We start from the raw sequence: 21,059 nt of genomic DNA, 5'->3' as shown, positions 1-21,059 counted from the left end.
ATTTCAGACTCAAGGTCCATATCACATACAAAAAGACAAGACACACATCAATAAATAAGAAAAAAAGCTAAACACAAATCAGATAAAAACAAAAAGATAAAAAAGATAAAATCAGTCCAATCACAGCTAGCCACACATGCTCACTGTCTGTATAGGCTATTGCGCCAATGTCTCCAAATCATGTAAGAGAACCGAGTAGAACTCTTCACAGGGTTGATTAAAATCGAGATAACATGATTGTCCGAGTCTTCTAGGCGACACATGAATTTGTACATTAACTTTCTTAAAAGGGCTTGACAAGTAGGTACCCCCAAGTTAACAAACAGCTGGCTGGCACTGTGCCATCTTGGTACCCTCACCACCAACCGTAAAGCATCATTGTATGCAAATTTTAGTTTTTGTATGCTTCTAGCCTTGTAGTTACTCCACAGGTGAGCCGTGTACAATGGTGCACAGAAAGCTTTAAAAAGTGATACCTTGACATCTACAGAGCACTTGTGAAGTTTCCGCATTAATATGTTTGCCTGGGCATACAGTTTGCAACGTTGTCTATGGATGTCTTTGTCATCTGTGAGATCATCAGAAATATAATGACCAAGGTACTTAATTTCACTGCACACAAGAAGAATGTTGCTACTGAGAATACAATTCATATTGATATACACCTGAACATCAGCAGGAGAGGACTCTTTAAAGTAGAGACACTACATACTGATATACACCTGAACATCAGCAGGAGAGGACTCTTTAAAGTAGAGACACTACACACTGATATACACCTCAACATCAGCAGGAGAGGACTCTTTAAAATAGAGGCACTACATATTGATATACACCTGAACATCAGCAGGAGAGGACTCTTTAAAATAGAGGCACTACATACTGATATACACCTGAACATCAGCAGGAGAGGACTCTTTAAAGTAGAAACACTACATACTGATATACACCTGAACATCAGCAGGAGAGGACTCTTTAAAGTAGATACACTACATACTGATATACACCTGAACATCAGCAGGAGAGGACTCTTTAAAGTAGAGACACTACATACTGATATACACCTGAACATCAGCAGGAGAGGACTCTTTAAAGTAGAGACACTACATACTGATATACACCTGAACATCAGCAGGAGAGGACTCTTTAAAGTAGAGACACTACATACTGATATACACCTGAACATCAGCAGGAGAGGACTCTTTAAAGTAGATACACTACATACTGATATACACCTGAACATCAGCAGGAGAGGACTCTTTAAAGTAGAGACACTACATACTGATATACACCTGAACATCAGCAGGAGAGGACTCTTTAAAGTAGAGACACTACATACTGATATATACCTGAACATCAGCAGGAGAGGACTCTTTAAAGTAGAGACACTACATACTGATATACACCTGAACATCAGCAGGAGAGGACTCTTTAAAGTAGAGGCACTACATACTGATATACACCTGAACATCAGCAGGAGAGGACTCTTTAAAGTAGAGACACTACATACTGATATACACCTGAACATCAGCAGGAGAGGACTCTTTAAAGTAGAGACACTACATACTGATATACACCTGAACATCAGCAGGAGAGGACTCTTTAAAGTAGAGACACTACATACTGATATACACCTGAACATTAACAGGAGAGGACTCTTTAAAGTAGAGACACTACATACTGATATACACCTGAACAGCCCTCAAACTGTTCATTTAAACCCACAAGCAGCTGCCCTGACCTATTTGCTGCCCCATAGGCAATATTTGAGCTGATTTCTCAAGCACCGCATTAGCAGTGATGTCACACACTCACAGCTGCTGGTGTTTGGAGCCCTCTAATGTCAGAAGTAGGACTTCAGATTTTGTATTTCTTTCAGTCAAACCCTGTCCTTGCGCTTAGATTTGCTCTGCTTCTGCTCCAACTGTACGCTTGCACTCAGATATATTGCTGCTTGCACAGATTTCCTGTTTTCCAGTTTAAAACCTTCTCCTCGCACTTAGGCTGCTCCTGTGCCCTGACTGCGCTCGTCAAGTCTCCTCTCAGATTTCTGCAATCTGCTCGGCGCTTGGATGTTTTCTGTGGAAAAACAATTTCAAAGTCCCTCAACCAATATGAGGCCAGGTGAAGGGTCGTCTTGCTGGTGCGTTCGCTTTATTTATTAAAAGCGTCCCGTAAGGGCGGTTACTCTTTAACCAGGTTCATAAACTCCCTCCACGGCTTTATTAAATGTGGCCTACTTCACTTGCTTTATTTACGACTTTTTATTTTAATGGTACTATTAACGTTAACTTTACCTCTTGCAAATTAATTTGGTAGTCATATTTGCGGCACATCTATGATAATAACTGCTTGAAATGTTGTACATTTCGTGAACCCTGTTGCTAGGCAACTGACAACACATGTGTTTCCTTTTTTCTTAGTTATTTCATTGTTTAGGAATGGGGAAATTAATATAATTTTTCTTCATGTCATTTTTAATTTAAGATCATATGTTGCCCTCACTAAGTATAGATACAGTTCATGTTACACAATGTATTGTGCATTATTTTCTCTGAAGCAAATGTAGTGAGGGCAACTTACGATCTTAAATAAAAAAAATACATGAAAAAACGTTTTTTTTTGTTTTGTTATATTTCCCTATATATAAATATTTATTATATATATTTTTCCTCCAGAGTTTCTCTACCACGCATTTTAGACATCCCTTTATTTATTTTTTATTTTATTTAACCTTTATTTATCCAGATAAAAGCATTGAGATATAATTTCATTTGCAATGCTGACCTGGCCAAGAAGGCAGCAACGTTACACATAACACAAACATATAAAATACAGAGAACATTACTAAGAAAACAAAAGACGAAAAAGCCGTCACTACATTGAGCATATTAGGACAATAAGAAAGGTGCACTACTTATTACTGCAAGAGCAGCTGGTGGTAAGGACTTCAGACAACTTCGATTTAAAACATGCTATTGAGACAAGTGCCGTCAGTTTGATGCGTGATTGAAGGTCATTCCAACACCAAGGACCATAATGAAAAAGACTCCTTTTCCCAGCCTCAGTCAGGTACCTGGAACCGTACCTCCAAAATTACATGATAAAACTTTTATTTCTCTTTTGTTATATTTCCCTATATATAAATATTTATTATATTTTTTTTCCTCCAAAGTTTCTCTACCATGCATTTGAGACATCCCTCCTGATATCCCTCTATTTCAGCCCTGTTAGAACCTTCATGTTGATTCAAGACACATCAGCTTAGGTTTGTGCCTGAATATTGCAAGGGTGTCACAGTGACAATATCTGTCCATAGACATAGCCTACAGAAACACACACACACACACACACACACACACACACACACACACACACACACACACACACACACACACACACACACACACACACACACACACACACACACACACACACACACACACACACACACACACACACACACACACACACACACACACACACACACACACACACACACACACACACACACACACACACACACAAACAACTTGTTCACACAAGTTTTTTCCACCAGGCTGTCAGGAGGCTGAATTCTCTAGAAAGTTGACTTTGACTTCCCTGGAGAAGAGGTTAATTTGTTTTTCTTCTGAGTCATCAACTGGGTGGGTGAGTCAAACGGAACAAGGAAACACACCAACAGTCTGAAGACCTCTGTCTAATTTGTAATCTATTCACACAGAGGTGAAAAAAATTAGGGAAGCAGAACAAAATAATCTTGCAGTATTTGTTGTGGCTCTTATGTTGCATTTGCTTTTATTGATTTCTAAAAGAAGTGTCGTCAGTTGACTTTGACTTCCCTCCATGGAGATGGAAATGCATTTCTCTAATGTTATCAAAGTGGGAGTTACCCAACAAGTGGGGAGCATAGAGTTAAATGGAACGAGGAAACACACCAACAGTGACTGAAGACCTGCATCGCTACTTTCCTGACATGAACAATTCTCTGCAGTCTCATATAAAATGCTTTACCTATTTATTTCAAAATGATTTTACACTATGTGTTACATTCATTCATAATACAGTGATATGATATGATATGATATATATGATATGGGTGTTGATGTGAGGATGCTCAGAGAGGAAGTTAAGTGTTTCATTTGGATAACACATATTTTAAGTAAAGCAACATTAAACTCCATACCTGTGGAGTTGTTGATACTGATTATCATAATAATAATAATATTTAAAAAAACAGTGATGTATTATTGATTATTTTGAACAAATATAAAATAGCCTGCATAAGTAAAGACTTTGCACTCTGGAGAAGGAAGTGCATATCATAAATGTTTTTTCAAAGCCTTCACAAGAATTTGGATAATATTTCATCAGAAATAAACAGAACTCATCAGGATCATGTGAGGGTTGTGGATACACCTGCAGCTCCACCCAGCATGAAGGAATATCCAGAGTATTCACAGTTGTCTAACTTCTCTTAGTGACAATGGCAAATATTATCGCAGGAGGATGGAGCTGGACAGAGGATGCTACTTTTTACGTTGTTTTATTTGATTGTTGCCTCTGTGTATAGTGTCCTGTCTGTCTGTAACTTTGGGTGGTAGTGTTACCACTGAACAGGTCTCTCTTGAGAATGAGACCTTGTGTCTCAATGAGATTCACCTGTATAAATAAAGGCTAAATAAAAAATAAAAAACTGAGGAGACTCAGAAGATTTGTGATGCGGTGAGTTCTCAATCTACGTTAATTCTTTCCAAGCTCCACAGACTACCCTCTGGTCTGGCCTAATGATACACTTTTATTTCAATGTTACACAGGCGAAGGATCAAGTGGAGAAAGAAACCGACAAAATGTATGTGATGTACAAAGCAATGAAATTTCGGCAACAAATTGTGGCAGGAGAAAACCTCACGTAAAGGTAAGGTCTACACACTACAGGAAAGAGACAAAAACCCAAAAAGCAGAATAGGGCTCTTTAAATCTAATGCCAGGTCCAACTCATCGCAGGACAGTTTACTGCAGTTTGACAGAAGCTTCACATTTATCAGATTTATATTTTCAGATACCACACCCAAACCCCCTACATGGGTAACTCAGGGCGGACCTCCATGCTTTCCACAGGCGTATCAAGCTCAAGGACCACTTCCTGGGGAGCCAGGGGCGGGAGCCTGTCCCGCTCACCGGACCCTCCACCTGGGAACCATACACTGATACATCAACACCTGAAATAACACAACTCATCAATAAGAACCTTGACACACTCAGACATTGGCGCCCCCTTCCACAGAGTACACCCAACATTAGCCAGGAACATAGAAATATTATTAAAACATTAGGTAACAGCCAACACATAGTCATTAAACCAGCAGACAAGGGGGGCCAAATAGTCATACAGGACAGGGACGATTACATCTTAGAAGCACATAGACAATGAAACAGTTTAGTGCAGGATGTACACATATATTAATATGAGGATGTGCAAAACAGATAAACTAATTAAACTTTATTCAAACATTAAATAATACTTTAGATGAAGGTCTTCTTTTAAATAAGAAAAAAGCTTTGGGGGTATCTAAAGATAATTATTAAGCCTGACAAAGCACTTAACGTCTAATATATTGATTTCCTGCCATGTTAACTATGTTGAAGCACTTATTTTAACTGATATTATACACATTAATTATACTCTTATGTATGTAGATAGAATAAGAAATGTGCAGAATTTGACAGTTTAATGGTGGAGGTATACACACATATTGATAGATTACATTACATTGCATTTAGCTGACGCTTTTATCCAAAGAGACTTACAATAAGTGCGTTCGACCAGGAAGATAGATGTCTTGTAATGCACTGTTGAGGAACCTGCGACCCAAGTTTTCATTCATTGCATAACTACACCGTAGTTGTGTATATGATATGTCAATAAATCTTAGAAAATCTTGAAATCTTGAAAGGGATGTGCAAAATAGCCATAATATACGGTTTTTAATGAACTATTATTAGAGAATAACGAGTAATGAATATACTTTATAGGGATCTGCAGATAAATGTTTAGTCTTCTCAAGCACCAACTATCAAATAGCTCTCCTGATTGTTGGAACTTGACAATCACCTGAATTTTACTCAGGTGTAACTAAAGTCTGATTTAAGGGTTGTTTATATTTCACATCATTAATCAGAATCTGGAAAGTAACTAAATTAAATGTAGTGGAGTAAAAATACCAGGTTAACCTCTGAATTGTAGTGGAGTAGAATTACAAAGTAACAATGAGCTGTCATGTGGGTATATATTAATGCTGCCCATTATGGACACAAGCGATTTCCCCCCATTTATTAATTATATGTTTTACATTTGCCATAGAACATGTCGCGAAACACAATAGCCAGCATGTGTAGTTCTGGGGGGGCGTTGGATTCCAGTTTTGGATAGTCTGCCGTGGTTTCGTTCCATTTCAAAGAGCTGTTTGACGCTCGGCGTAACCTTGGCGCACTGCCACTCCAACATCCAATCCCAGCGCTTGAAGATTAATCACGGGGACTATTCCAAACGATAGCTGGGGATTATGGGTAGTGTAGCGTCTTCGGCCATCCTAAACTCCGAAATGTTTTTCGGTTATCATATCGCATTAACACCATATCCCTACATGCTTTGCGGCTAAAACATCCAATCAACGAGCTCAAACCATAGCTGAGGATCTTGGGTAATCAGTTCAGTGGCTGTGTATAGCAATGATGCTCAAAATGTCCCTTATAGGCCTACGTCTGATTCCGGTTATTTTATTTTGAAATTCAGTTCCTGACGGACGCCAAAAAAGCCAGAGATTATGGAATTAGACAAATAAATTTAAAAAAGGATAATTGTGTGTTATTGTTGAGTACATAACAGTGTGTTATTTAGAAAAGAATAACAAATTAGAAGGAAAAAAAGATTTTAAAAATACAGATTTCAGTATCCTGAGACTCTACATTTTTTGGGGGTGCTATGGCTATCCTGGGGGGGGTGCTTCAGCACCCCATAGCTCCCCCCTGGCGCCACCACTGACACACACACACACACACACACACACACACACACACACACACACACACACACACACACACACACACACACACACACACACACACAACTTTCGTCCCGACTAAAGAACATTTTCTTCCAGGCTGTCAGATGGCTGAACTCTCTTTTAAGTTGACTTTGACTTCCCTGGAGAAGTAAACACATTTCTTTGTGAATAAATTATTCGAATGAGTGGGTGGGTGAGTCAAACGGAACAATTTATGATTTCTAAAGAAGTGTCGCCAGTTGACTTTGACTTCCCTGGAAATGCATTTCTCAAAAGGTTATCAAGGTGGGAGTTATCTAACAATGGGGAGCATACAGGTTTAAGGAAACACACCAACAGTGACTCAAGACTTGCACGCTCCTTTCCCTGATTACAATTCTCTGCAGTCTCATATAAAATGCTTTACTTATTTATTTCAAAATGATTATACACTATGTGTTACATTCATTTATAATACAGTGATGTGCAGTTGTGTGTTGATTTGAGGATGCCCAGAGAGGAAGTTAAGTGTTTCATTTGGATAACACATATTTTAAGTAAAGCAACATTAAACTCCAAACTTGTGGAGTTGTTGATACTGATTCTCATAACAATATAAAAAAACAGTGATGTATTATTGATTATTTTTGAACAAATATAAAACTATGTAAACTGCCTAAGTAAAGACTTTCCACCCTGGAGAAGGAAGTGCATTTCATAAATGTTTTTCAAAGTCTTCACAAGAATCTAGATAATATTGAATCAGAAATAATCAGAACTCAGGATCATGTGAGGGTTGTGGATACACCTGCAGCTCCACCCAGCATGAAGGAGTATCCAGGTGTGGGCTCTCTGTATAAATACATGCATGCATTTGATAAAAAGTCAAAACACTTGTGACACTTGACAGTTGACTAACTTCTCTTAGTGACAATGGCAGATCAAGTTATTTGTGGAGGATGGACCGAGACACAGGACGCTGATGAGGACACTCAGAAGATTTGTGATGCGGTGAGTTCTCAATCTACATTCATTCTTCACAAGCTCCACAGACTACCCTCTGGTCTGGCCTAATGATACATTTTTACACAGGTGAAGGATCAAGTGGAGCAAAGAACCAACCAAAAGTATGCGGTGTACAAAGCAGTGAAATTCCGTTCACAAATTGTGGCAGGAATAAACCTCAGCATAAAGGTAAGGAATATTGGGATTTATGAAAAAAAAGTGTGAAAGCCTCAGATAGCGTGTTTGTCTTTATATCATTGTGACGGAGCGTATCACATGCGTGACTGACTCCGCCACTGACAGCCAACACACACACACACACACACACACACACACACACACACACACACACACACACACACACACACACACACACACACACACACACACACACACACACACACACACACACACCCAAACATGTCGGAGAAAAGACGGAGGCGCATCACTTCCGTGTTTTAAATTCATGCTATGCAATTTCTTATTTATTTTACGCTTGTTAATTATGGGGAATGATTATGTTTAAGAGGTGGTTAACCTGTTTATCTTTGGGTCGGATTTTTATGTTGAAATGTGGTTTGGAGTTTAATTGTTGTCACCTGTTGACGGTAAGCCTGGTGGGAGGGGCTATGGGTTAATAAGGGACGGGGTTGGCCCTGGAAGGGTCACTCCGAGAATGTTGCAGAGAAGGCAACAACTGATCACGTTTACTCTCCGGGAGTGATGGACGGTCTGATTTGGACGTTTTTGTTTGTTTGTCTAAGTAGTGCTGGTTCGCTATTTATTTTTTTGCTGTTATAAATAAAGTTTTTTGGATCTTAAACAACCGACTAAGCCTATGTATCTAATGGACGAATAGAACCCCATCACAATCATATACAAGATGAATCAATTCATGAACCAAATACATTACTGACAGAAACTCCCTCTGTAGGGAAGACAGGGATTTTAGCCTTTGCAGACTACATGCACTAAAACCTATAGAACATACAGGACAGAGACAAAAACCCAAAAAGCAGAATAGGGCTCTTTAAATCTAATGCAGGTCCAATTCATCGCAGGACAGTTTACTCCAGTTTGACAGAAGCTTCACATGAATCAGATTTATATTTATATTTTCCCTCTCTTTCCTGCAGGTCTTTGCTGGAGAGGAGGACTACATTCATCTGAGGGTTTTCCAACAACTTCCTTGTTATGGAGGAAAGGTTGAGCTGGTCAACGTTGAAGAGGGAAAAACCAAACATGACCCCCTGGGCCCTTTTCCTTACTGTTGACATGACCTTTTTCAACAGTGTAACACTTAAAGGCAGCAGTCTGATATTAAAATGCTCTTCTTCTTTATCCTGAAATGATTAAACAATGATTTTGAATCTGTCACACAGAGATACAGATATTTGGTGTTGGGTAGCAGAAAGTTGAACGCATTTCCTTTTAAATAAATAATAAAGAAAGCATTACAAATCTCAAAATGTGTCCTCTGGTTCTTGTGTGTAGCGTTTGATTTTCTTCAGTGAAGTCTGATTTCTAAAATAGTTGTAATCTTGGCGGGACAACCAACGGAACAGGACATGTTGTTGCCCCGACGTAACAAAGCATGGAGTTGGGACATGAGTCGGCGGGACCCCCAACGGTGAAGGGACTTGAGAAGGGACTAGAGAAGGGGCTTGAGTAGGGACTTGAGTAGGGACTAGAGAAGGGACTTGAGTAGGGACTTGAGTAGGGACTTGAGTAGGGACTAGAGAAAGGACTTGAGTAGGGACTAGAGAAGGGACTTGAGTAGGGACTTGAGTAGGGACTTGAGTAGGGACTAGAGAAGGGACTAGAGAAGAGACTAGAGAAGAGACTAGAGAAGAGACTAGGGACTTGAGAAGGGACGGATCACCAACAGGAGACGGGGAGCTGGAGTCACTAAATACTGATATACATCTGAACATCAGCAGGAGAGGACTCTTTAAAGTAGAGACACTACATATTCAATCTTTATTTCAGACTCAAGGTCCATATCACATACAAAAAGACAAGACACACATCAATAAATAAGAAAAAAAGCTAAACACAAATCAGATAAAAACAAAAAGATAAAAAAGATAAAATCAGTCCAATCACAGCTAGCCACACATGCTCACTGTCTGTATAGGCTATTGCGCCAATGTCTCCAAATCATGTAAGAGAACCGAGTAGAACTCTTCACAGGGTTGATTAAAATCGAGATAACATGATTGTCCGAGTCTTCTAGGCGACACATGAATTTGTACATTAACTTTCTTAAAAGGGCTCGACAAGTAGGTACCCCCAAGTTAACAAACAGCTGGCTGGCACTGTGCCATCTTGGTACCCTCACCACCAACCGTAAAGCATCATTGTATGCAACTTTTAGTTTTTGTATGCTTCTAGCCTTGTAGTTACTCCACAGGTGAGCCGTGTACAATGGTGCACAGAAAGCTTTAAAAAGTGATACCTTGACATCTACAGAGCACTTGTGAAGTTTCCGCATTAATATGTTTGCCTGGGCATACAGTTTGCAACGTTGTCTATGGATGTTTTTGTCATCTGTGAGATCATCAGAAATATAATGACCAAGGTACTTAATTTCACTGCACACAAGAAGAATGTTGCTACTGAGAATACAATTCATACTGATATACACCTGAACATCAGCAGGAGAGGACTCTTTAACAGCCTGTCCTCCTACAAAAAACGACCAAATAGGTCGATTGTTTAAGCAGTGTTGATCACGATATTACGACCCATAGCCACGTAGCTTTCCCATTATTCATTTCTAGCAGCAGTTTATTACAACCTTTTGTCACGTTTTGTCACGATCGTAATCCCGTGAACTTTAACCTTGCGCATCAATAAAAGTGCGACGAGCCAAGAAGATGAAGATGAAGAAGAAGATGAAGAAGAAGAAGGATTGTTAAAGAGCGTCAGAGCTTTACAAGTGGTAAATCTGATTTCTGTATTTCATTTGATTTGTTTACGCTTTTAATTAATCCTGTCGTTTTTCTACTAATCATGTTTAACCACGATATTTCAGTTTTACGTTTTAGGGCTGGCCCGTGGCATAGGCAGTATAGGCGAATGCATGTTGTTAGCAATAGCATGGCTGTAAAGGTTAGCGCTTAGCGCTTAGCTTATATGCGCTAACGGATATGTATTGCAATATAAGAAGGTTCGTCTACAACAAGTTGTAGGGAGAGTTTTCTCCTTCGCACAAAAGGAGCTAAAATCTTGCCTAAAAACAAAACCCTTGGTAGCACGTGACATAACACATAACAATGGCAAAAGTATGTATATTCAGCTAACCAGACCAGGACATGATATGAACGTAAACAATGCGAAAGGAAATGGCACTTTAATAATAATAATAATAATAGTTGACATTTACATGGCGCTTTTTATAATGCACACACTTTTTCTTTCTTCGAAATGTCACCTAACATGTTGCATTAATGATAGTTAGGGTAAGTTCAACACTTGAATATCATCAGGTCATAGTTGTTTTACTACTTTAAACATTCGCTAATTCAACTTAAGTTTTGTGAAAGCATCACATCTAGTTAAAAAGAGAAATATGTTTCCCTGTAATTACTGATTTACCTGGGACTTGATTGATTTTGGTGCCTGTAGTTTTATTTTGGCGAATGCTTATTTATGAAGCAACAATTAAATTACATGGTAGCACAGCTAATCTGAGTTCATCTGTTTGGTTTTTTTCAGGTCATCTATCAATTCAATTATATGAAGTAGCCTATTATCATAAAAAAATCAACGGTTCTTTTCAGAGCCATATTCCTCTTCCTACTCTCTTTCACCCCTCTCGTTTTCTTGTCTTTTGTTTTGTTTTTCTCCCTCCCTGTATGTCAGTTCATCCTTTGTTTGTTGTTGCCCTTTTTATCCTCACTTAAAAATGTCATCCAAGCAACTGAATGAATGGCTAGAGATAGGGAATGCCCTCGCAGATGAGTTGGCAAATAAGGCAAGTACAACATTATCCAAAAATGTATTATAACATTTACTCAAATGATAACAGACACACACATTACAAAGATGTGTGTGCAACAATTAAGGGAAATATATAATCTCTTTTATATATTTATATATTAAGATACCAAAGAAACCAAAGAAACCGAAGATACAGAAGATACCAAAGAAAATAACGCAAGGATCAAATGTTTCCTGGAGGAAGAGGGACCTGGATGGGAACATTATAGCCCAACATTGGAATAAGAATCGATCTGGTCTGTAAAATATAATCTAGTTCTAGTGTTTCATTAAGTTTTAATGTCGTTGGTCGGTCCTCAATAATGTTTCCCATATCATCGTACTTTGTTTTATGCAGTTAAACCTTCCAGCTCTCAGAAGTCCCCAGAGGTCGAGGAGACACATGAGATTCCTCTACAGGTCCCAAGTCTTGGTATGCACAATGAATTCTTAAATTATCCTTCAACTTGAAATGTAGGTAATTGTTTGTAGTATGTAATAGCTTTGTTCATGATACATTGTAAAGTGAAAAGCCATGTATGGAATATCTTTTTTAAATTAAACTAAATTCCATGATTTGTTTTATATTTTGTTATTTTAGATCAACATCTTCAGACACTGAGAAACCTGTTGGGTTCTCTCACTGTCCCTGCATCATCAGAAGAAACACCCACTGCATCAACATGGACCCAAAGACAGTTGAAACGTGAACAAAAATTCAGAGCTGCAATGCCAGAGCTCCTTAATTTGAAATTGGCTGCAGAGATTGTCACTACACGTTCCTGTCTCCAATGCAAAACTGCTGATGCTGTGGTCCGGTGCTTGGACTGTGTTCCACCAGGAACTCCCTTTCTTTGTCCGGCATGTGACCCTATTATCCATGGTAAACATGTCTTCCATGACAGGGAAGCCATGTTTGATGGGTTTTACAGACCTATTCCTCCCACATCCTTAGTGGTTGTGGATGAAAGTGGCCAATATGGACTCTGTGAACAAGGTGGGTTCAAATAAGGTATTACATATTCCCTTACCATGGTTTCCTAATGTGCACTACATATACAGCGGCATCATTTTCACCATGTCGGAAGTTTGCTTTAACAGTTAAAATGTCTCAATTTGTATTGACTACATTTCCTAACATGTCCTAACATGCATATGAATCTCTGAAATTGTCTTTGCTGCAGTGTGTCTGCTTCCAATTCCTCCGCCATCCCAAATCTGCTTCTGTGGTCCAAGCCAAGATTTCACCATCATCCCAGGAAAGCAGACCGTGTTGGTGACTATCAATGGTTTGTTGCCACCAGAAGACGATCAAGCAGAAATACAGGATTACTATTATACTTTTGTCCTACATTGCATAGATAGCTGTCAAATTGCACATTTATATTTTTTCTCAGGTCCATACAACGTTCGTCTGCCTTCTGTGTGCTGCCCAATTTGTTCCGCCAAATGGTCCCCGAGCATAGGTGACTTGCTGGGATACAAATACTGGCCAGCAACCGACAGCTGCAAAATTATTTTTAAGTTTGATGTGTTCACATCATTCGAGCAAATGAAATTGGCCAGCCCAGCATTATCCCAGCAAGTATTTATAAAAATGCTTGAACATCGATCGTTTTCCACAGGAAGGGTAAGAATAAAATGTGGTTTTCAAGATTTTTGAATACCAAACTTTTAATTAACCAAATGAATACCATTCTTTTTTCCAGACAGGCAGAATCTGTAGCGATATCTTCCACAGAGTCTTTCGGGAGTTTGCCTTCTGTAATTACAGACAAGAAGATCTATGCCTGGTGGAGCCCTTTAAATGCCCAGCATGCACACCTGACATGCTGGCTATTGCTGTAGATGGCAATAGAAAGCATTATCGCTTCAAGAAGTCCAGAGGGTCAGTGAAATCATATTCTCATTTTAGTTGTTGTTTTATTGACTAAGCTGAATGTCTTTGCTGAAATGTCTAACTTTCCCCAACTCTGCAATTTCTTTTTCCAAAGTTTGTAGACCATCAGAAAACAATGGTTGGTGTGAAATTACACATAATTATATAAATCCAATTCATAAACATTATTATATATGACGCCTGTAAAGTTAACTCAACTTTAAAATGTTAAATGGTTGACGTTAGTTGGATATGTTGGAGCTAAGAACCAGTTTTGGATATAATCGCTTCATGAAAAATGTATTAAATTGCCCAGGAACCTTTTTCTATGCCTTCCTCTGCCCTATTCCATGCCCATCAATATAAAGGATGTACTTTTATTTTTACCTTTTTACAAGAAGTCAGTAAACTTTTCACTAATGTTAAATAATGGTGGCAAAAGACTTTACACAGAATTACAGATCAAATTCACAAAGACCTTTTCCACATTTATGAAAATGTTATGGCAAAAGCAAATTGGCCACATTAAATAGAGGACACAATCAAACTTATGTATGTATGATAATGTTGCTTACAATGTCTTTCTCGAATTTCGCAGGACAGATGAACCGTCTCTATTTGATGGACTGTTCATTGCCCAGGACAGTAAAGTGTCTGCCTTTGTCGACAAAATCAGGAGCCAGATGACGATTGTAAGAATCTATTCAATCCCCTAACCCTTTATTTATTTATCTTAGCACAGGGTTAAATGTAACAGATTGTGTCTATTTCAGAAAAGTGGTCGTGATGTTTGTGGACCGGCAACATTCACAGCTTGCAGAGAAACCTCACACAAGTCCAGGGCCAAGGTGGATGAGGAAGGACTGCAAATAGCTGTGTGCAGACATGGCATCTTACGACAAGGCCTAAATCACTACCGTGGTGAAATATATGCCTACCCAATGTTCCTGCAGAAGGAGCTGGCTGAAGTTGCGAATGCAACATTCTTTTGTATGGATGTTGCCTGCAGGTAGTTATAACTATTGCAAAATTGGAAGTGTTTGTGGGAAACGTGTTATCTATTTAATTCTTGCACATCCAGTAGATGTAAAGCAAAAAAAACATTCATTTGGATAAATGCTGATGTTGGTTACAAGGATTGTACTGGTAATTTTAAGGACCTGGTTTATCTTTTTACTATTATGCCATCATGCAACTGGAAGAGCTAATTGATTTTGTCATTACAGGTACTGGCCTTATTTGGAGAAGATGGCAGCAAAGTTGCCTGAGCTCCAACCACTTACAGAGATGAAACCTTTTCTCTCTGTAATGCACGCCAAGGCCCACACAGGCAAATGCGAGGTACAGTATGCAAATTAAACATTTGTGTCACTAGATTCAAATGTTTTAGAAATTGTAGTGCACATAAGAATATCATGTAGTATATTCTATTCAAGCCTGTGGAATAATTGTAATAGTTACAAATGTTGACAAAATTGTTACAAAAGAGACTGTCACAAGGATAGGCTTCCAAAACCCATTATGTTTATTTTAGTAAATATATCCGCACTGTAGAAATAATGAATGAATAGAGCTTCAAATAACTGCAGTTGTGACATTGTAGTTCAAAGCATAATTCAATATCAGAACATTTTAACTTTCTGAAATTGCTCCTGACACTGATGATAACTAAAGATGTACAGTACAAGAAATTATAATATTGAACTAAATAGCTAGATCTCATTGTTTATGATTCTGAGCAGGTGAAGTGGGGTGACAGAAGCCAGGAAGGTGCTGGAAATACTGTCGGCGAGGAAGTGGAACAGGTTAACAGCTTCCTCTCAAGGGGCAGCTCTGACAACAAAATACATGACCAAATCAGGTTGGTAGAGGAAAACAAATAGTTTTAAGTAGTGCCACATTGTAAAGCTCATATGAATTTTCATGTTTTTGTGTTTACAGCTAGAGCAGATATGATAACCGTGCTGGCTATGCAATGGAACCACAGGAAGGTGGAGAATCTCCACAAGACACTCTCAAAGAGATTTGTCAAAGTAAGACGTCCATGCTGCATTTCAAAATGTATATTAAGACTATCCGAGTTTGTTGTTGTAGTAATTTAACACCATCCTTAGCTACATGTTGTTGAATTGAATGTATTCTGCAATCATTTCATTATGATGGTGCTGCCATGGCACACTGTTCTGCCAAGAGAGTCTCTGTTCTGTTTGTTTTTAATAAAGCACTATAGGTTGATTCATCTGAATTTCTGGATAATAATAATAATAATAATAATAATAATAATGTTAATCCTGCTTGATCTTGAAAAAAAAGGGACACTAAGGTGATACTTGCCAACCTTGAAGAGAAGGTGTTTAGCATTTCATGTTGTTGTCTGGTCAGTTAATGTGCATAAAGGAATTCAGTAAAAAACAACCTTCTCAACCAACTGGAACGCATATTCACTTTTTCCTTTGAAACATTCTAACCAGACTACACAGAGAGCACAAACTGAAGTGGACAATCTTGAGAGTCTCAAGCAAGAGCTGAACATCTCCCTGGAGGACACGGAGCACTGGGTGTTGGAGGTCAAGCAATGGGCAGCCACTGGTATGTTATATGATCACTGTGGTATAGATTTGGTTCCATATTTCCAAACATTTGGCTTCATGTTTTATGATTACACCTTGTTGTTTCTGTTTTCAAGAGAAACATGGAGCCCAGAGTAGCCAAGAGGAGCTCCAGAGAGAAATAGATGAAATTATTTATTCCCTCCGAAGAAAGAAACACGACCTCTATCGACAAAATGGTATTTATTATTACGTTATCTAGAAACAATATTTGTTTCTTGTTGTTGTTGTTTGTATTATTAATATTAGTTTATTTGTATTTTGTTTTACTTTACAGACAGCAACCAAACAAGGCAACGCAAACGGAGAAGACTGACAGAGCTCAAGAAGAAACTCAGAGAGAGGATACTGCAGTACAACACCATTGATGCCTGTTCAGAGAAAATTGACACAGAAGCAGCATGCGGTCTGTCTGAGGATGTCATTCTGCCCTGGGAGGCGCAAGGAGATGGTAAGAAACAACTTGTTTTTGTTTGCCCTAGATATTCCATAAATTCAGTTGAAGTACTAGAATACAATCACCAATGTAACACAGAGCTATCAACATAGGTGTCACAAATCATCATGATCACAACAAATCATTTTAAAATAATTATATTGAAAGGTCTGTATGATGTTGCCCTATCAAGTCTTAATTGTCTAGTCTCACTGGGACAGGCATATCTATGGAAACAGTAAAACCCTTCCTGACCACCCTGAACTGCATACTAATGTTGAATCTCAAGACATACTGAATGTAATTCTGCCAACATAGACAGAATTGAAAAAATTCAGCAAGCGGCGAGGTTGAATTTTTTTTTACCAGATTTTAAGGTTTTGGTCAATTTAATTAAAAAAGATTGAATACAAACTGATATTATTTGTTTTATTAGCCTTACCATTGTGGTTGTTATATTTTGTGTTTTTTCCATTATAGTGGTGAACCTGCGCACAAAGAGGCGACTTTTTGACCAGGTTATGCTGGTCAGGCGTATGGAAGAGGAGAAAGTCATCATTGTGAAGGAGATGACCCAGCATTGTCAAAATCTGAGGCAGGCACTGGACAAACTGGACCGCCTCCTTCATCAGACAAAAGACGACATCAGGAACCAAAGTATGTTCCACAAATACCGATTTATAATATTTGCCACTGCCCCCCTCCCAGTGTCAAATGTCTATCACTGAATAGCATCTGTAATGATTGCATTTTTTCTGAATCACAAATCTTTTTAGCTAATATACAGCCTCGGAGTTAAACATTCAAATTGCTTATATGGAACCAACATCAATGCTAATTAAAAGTTGCCTTACATAGACTGTCATTTTGTCTTTTTATTTTAGTTTCTCCAAGCGATATAACAGAAGAGGGATACAGGGGACTGCACTGCTGTATTTTACACCATCAATATCTTCTGGAGCAGAAACTGAGCAGAGTCACCAGCACCTACAGCTGTATTGGCTCGGACTCGTCTTTTCTCATGATGGAGGAAGACATTGAAGACGGTAATGAGGACGACGAACAGGACGGTGATGAGGACGGTGATGAGGACAACGAACAAGACGGTGATGAGGACGGTGATGAGGACAACGAACAAGACGGTGATGAGGACGGTGATGAGGACAACGAACAAGACGGTGATGAGGACGGTGATGAGGAAAACTAACAGGACGGTGATAAGGACAACAAACAGGACAACGAACAGGACTTAACAAGTCTATTGTGTTGTATGCATGTCAACGTATTAAAACGAGTATTACGATTGAATGGCTTGTTTATTACCTTTTTTTTTATATGATCCTGCTTTGCATTTACTATGTCTGGTATCCAAGTAAATGCCATTAGCAGTTATCAGTCACCTTCAGATCCGAGTTACCTCGAGGGCCAGAGGTTCCCCACCCCTGGTATAAGGTTTTGGTGATCACCCTTATTATCATCATGTCATTTAATCATGATCTGTTTAATTAGCCAATGCTTACATCCAAAGAATGTGTCTAGACTTTACTCCTACAGACACACACTAACAATACAAATTGAGCTAAGTAATACACTCACGAGCCACTTAATTAGGTACACCTTGCTAGGATGGGTTGGACCCCCATCTGCTTTCAGAACTGCGTTAAGTCTTCATGGCATAGATTAAACAAGGTACTGGAAGCATTCCTCAGAGATTTCACTCAATATTGACCTGATCGCATCACACAGTTTCTGCAGATTTGTCGGCTGCACATCCATGACGCAAATCTCTCGTTCACCATATCCCAATGGTGCACTGTAGGATTTGGATCTGATGACTGTGGACTGTGACATTTGAGTAAAATTCATTGTCATGTTCAAGAAACCAGTTGGAGAATATTTGAGCTTTGTGACACGGTGAGTTATCCTGCTGGAAGTAGCCATCAGAAGATTGGTACACTGTTGTCATAAAGGCATGGACATGGTCAGCACAACCCGGTATCACGGCAAGACGTGAACATGTGACGATTTACCATGATGGGAGACGTGAAGCTGTCACGATTTCGTCCCTTCAAACGTGACATTTACACAGTATTGTTAACGTGGCCCAACCAGTGGAGATATACCCGGAAATGCCAAGCAAATGCTACCCCGACGGTCGGTTGTTATTATTATCAATATTAATATAATAATGATTTCATTTGTAATAGTCACACTCAATTTCGCTAATTTTCTGTTGCCCCAGCTGGTCGGCACCTCTTTTAGCAGATACAAAGGCTATATTCATTTATTAAATCGATGTGTGTGGATGTGGAATTAACGGACGTGACGTTGCACGATTGCGTTACCAGGCAACAGCTTCGGTTCATGTTAATTTATAAACTCTTCAACTCGAACCGTAGTTATATTTTAAAACATTTTAGAAAGCCTCATGAAATATTTTAATGTACATTTTAAATTAAATGTGAAGGAATGTGTGTATAACAAAATACATCCGTCAAAAACAATACCGGAAACAGACGTAGGCAAGATCCTCGGTTATGGCTAGAAAGGATCCTTCTATTGTAAATATGACGTCACGTTCTCGTTGTAACTCTCGTTGTAATCGGAGCGGCTCGGAAACACATCTACAGCAGTAACATGATGCAACATACACATTAATGCAGCAGCAATATTAATAGAGAAACATCAGACATAATAGTAAAACACTGCAAGGGAACATTTTATTGCACCAGGAGCTATCTTGGGACTTTTACTGCGACAACGTTGACTTGCCTGTGAATAAAAAATAAACCATAGTGTTGGTGATCTACAGTGTTGTCATTCTTCTTTGAACACCAGCAAGACCGCTTTTCAACGATCACACTCCCTGTCATTGACATAATTAATAGATAGTTTAGCTTCTCACCATCATTTGCTGTGGCCAACTGATGTTAACGATCCTAACTGAAAGGCTGCCTGCCAAACGTAAACATTCAGCCACGTGACATTCAGCCGAACTCTCGCGAGAGTTTTACACAAGACGGATCCTTTCTAGCCATAACCAAGATCCTCAGCTCGGTGATTCATGGTTTAGCCGCAATGCACGTTGGGAAATGGTGTTTATGCGATGTGAAATCCGAAAACATTTAAAAAATATAAAATAATACTTTATTCCGAGTTTGCTTGCTTTTCTCTTTGGAGCTAATCACATAACGGCATTGTAATACATGGTTCGGCTGCATTACATATTACATATCTGCCGTAGTTATCTATCTATAGAGCCCTGATGAGAAGACTTCTATACAAACAGGAAGAACTGCCGCCAAAACTGAAAACGTGACGTGGATCACAAATATATCAGCCATTTAACAACATCTTAGATTTATTTTCACACAATATGTCTCCTTGCAATATCAACAGTTATTCGGCTGACTTTTATATTGGATCCAATTGGTAGATAGGCAGTATTTACACCATAACGGCGCACAGCTGATAAACGGGCACCTAGTGGTTAAAGCATGTTATTGAATTTTATTATTATTATTAACTAACAGAATAAGAGACCTGACAGGTGATGGTCAGACGTTGACCTGGCTGCACAGTCACAGAAGCTGGCTGTGTCAACTGTTCACACTTCACACCTGTACAAATACAAAAAAAAGTTATATGACAGATTATCCTGTTAAACAGCAGTATAATAAGTGTTGACTCACTTCCAGCTGCCAGCAGCAGCAGCAGCAGCAGAGAGAACATGATGATGATGACTCTCATTTCATTTAATTTCAAACCTTTATTTATACAGGTGTATCCCATTGAGATCATTGATTTCTTTTTCAAGGGAGACCTGCTCAAGTAGGTTCCACACGAAACATAAAAACATAAACAGAACAACAAAAGGACATCATACAGCACCATTTACATAACTATCCACATAAACAGGTACCAATAGCTTCCGATTGAGTAGCATCCAACCGAGCTTTAAAAACATTTAGTGGCACCAGATTGCTCAGTTTCCATTTAATTTGCAGACTATTCCAAGACAGAGGAGCTGCGCATCTAAAAGCTGTCTTCCCTAAGACAGTCCTAGCAGTTGGCACATTTAATAAAACCACAGCATTCGA

General features: G+C 38.9%; 2 protein-coding genes across 9 annotated transcripts; both read left to right on the top strand.

Moving 5' to 3' along the window:
* The first annotated feature begins 7,932 nt into the window (after positions 1-7,932).
* Positions 7,933-9,520, top strand: LOC307045192 (cystatin-B-like). The gene is made up of 3 exons (XM_079690728.1): positions 7,933-8,057; positions 8,139-8,240; positions 9,188-9,520. Exons 1-3 carry the CDS (start codon positions 7,980-7,982, stop codon positions 9,323-9,325), a joined length of 318 nt encoding a protein of 105 aa, XP_079546854.1. The 5' UTR covers positions 7,933-7,979; the 3' UTR covers positions 9,326-9,520.
* A 1,218-nt stretch (positions 9,521-10,738) lies between these two features.
* LOC307042667 (uncharacterized protein) lies at positions 10,739-19,764 on the top strand. Of its 8 annotated transcripts, none has more exons than XM_079686665.1 (12): positions 10,739-10,995; positions 11,919-12,030; positions 12,160-12,292; positions 12,394-12,468; positions 12,637-13,032; positions 13,220-13,665; positions 13,745-13,923; positions 14,513-14,606; positions 14,688-14,923; positions 15,141-15,255; positions 15,657-15,775; positions 15,856-16,420. In XM_079686665.1, the coding sequence occupies exons 2-12, from the start codon at positions 11,962-11,964 to the stop codon at positions 15,857-15,859; spliced, it is 1,866 nt and encodes a 621-aa protein (XP_079542791.1). In that variant the 5' UTR covers positions 10,739-10,995; positions 11,919-11,961; the 3' UTR covers positions 15,860-16,420. The 8 variants fall into 8 exon arrangements, 7 of the variants coding, with proteins under 7 accessions (XP_079542791.1, XP_079542790.1, XP_079542792.1 ...); XM_079686664.1 differs by having other exon boundaries at positions 11,772-12,030; positions 15,856-16,419; XM_079686666.1 differs by lacking the exon at positions 10,739-10,995 and having other exon boundaries at positions 11,635-12,030; positions 13,220-13,324; positions 13,433-13,665; positions 15,856-16,419.
* The last annotated feature ends 1,295 nt before the right edge of the window (positions 19,765-21,059 follow it).

The sequence above is a fragment of the Notothenia rossii genome (genome assembly GCF_949606895.1).
Source record: "Notothenia rossii genome assembly, chromosome: 6".
In the NCBI taxonomy this organism is placed as follows: domain Eukaryota; kingdom Metazoa; phylum Chordata; class Actinopteri; order Perciformes; family Nototheniidae; genus Notothenia; species Notothenia rossii.
The sequence above is the reverse complement of the archived record's forward strand: the minus strand, read 5'-3'. Positions and strand labels throughout refer to the sequence as shown.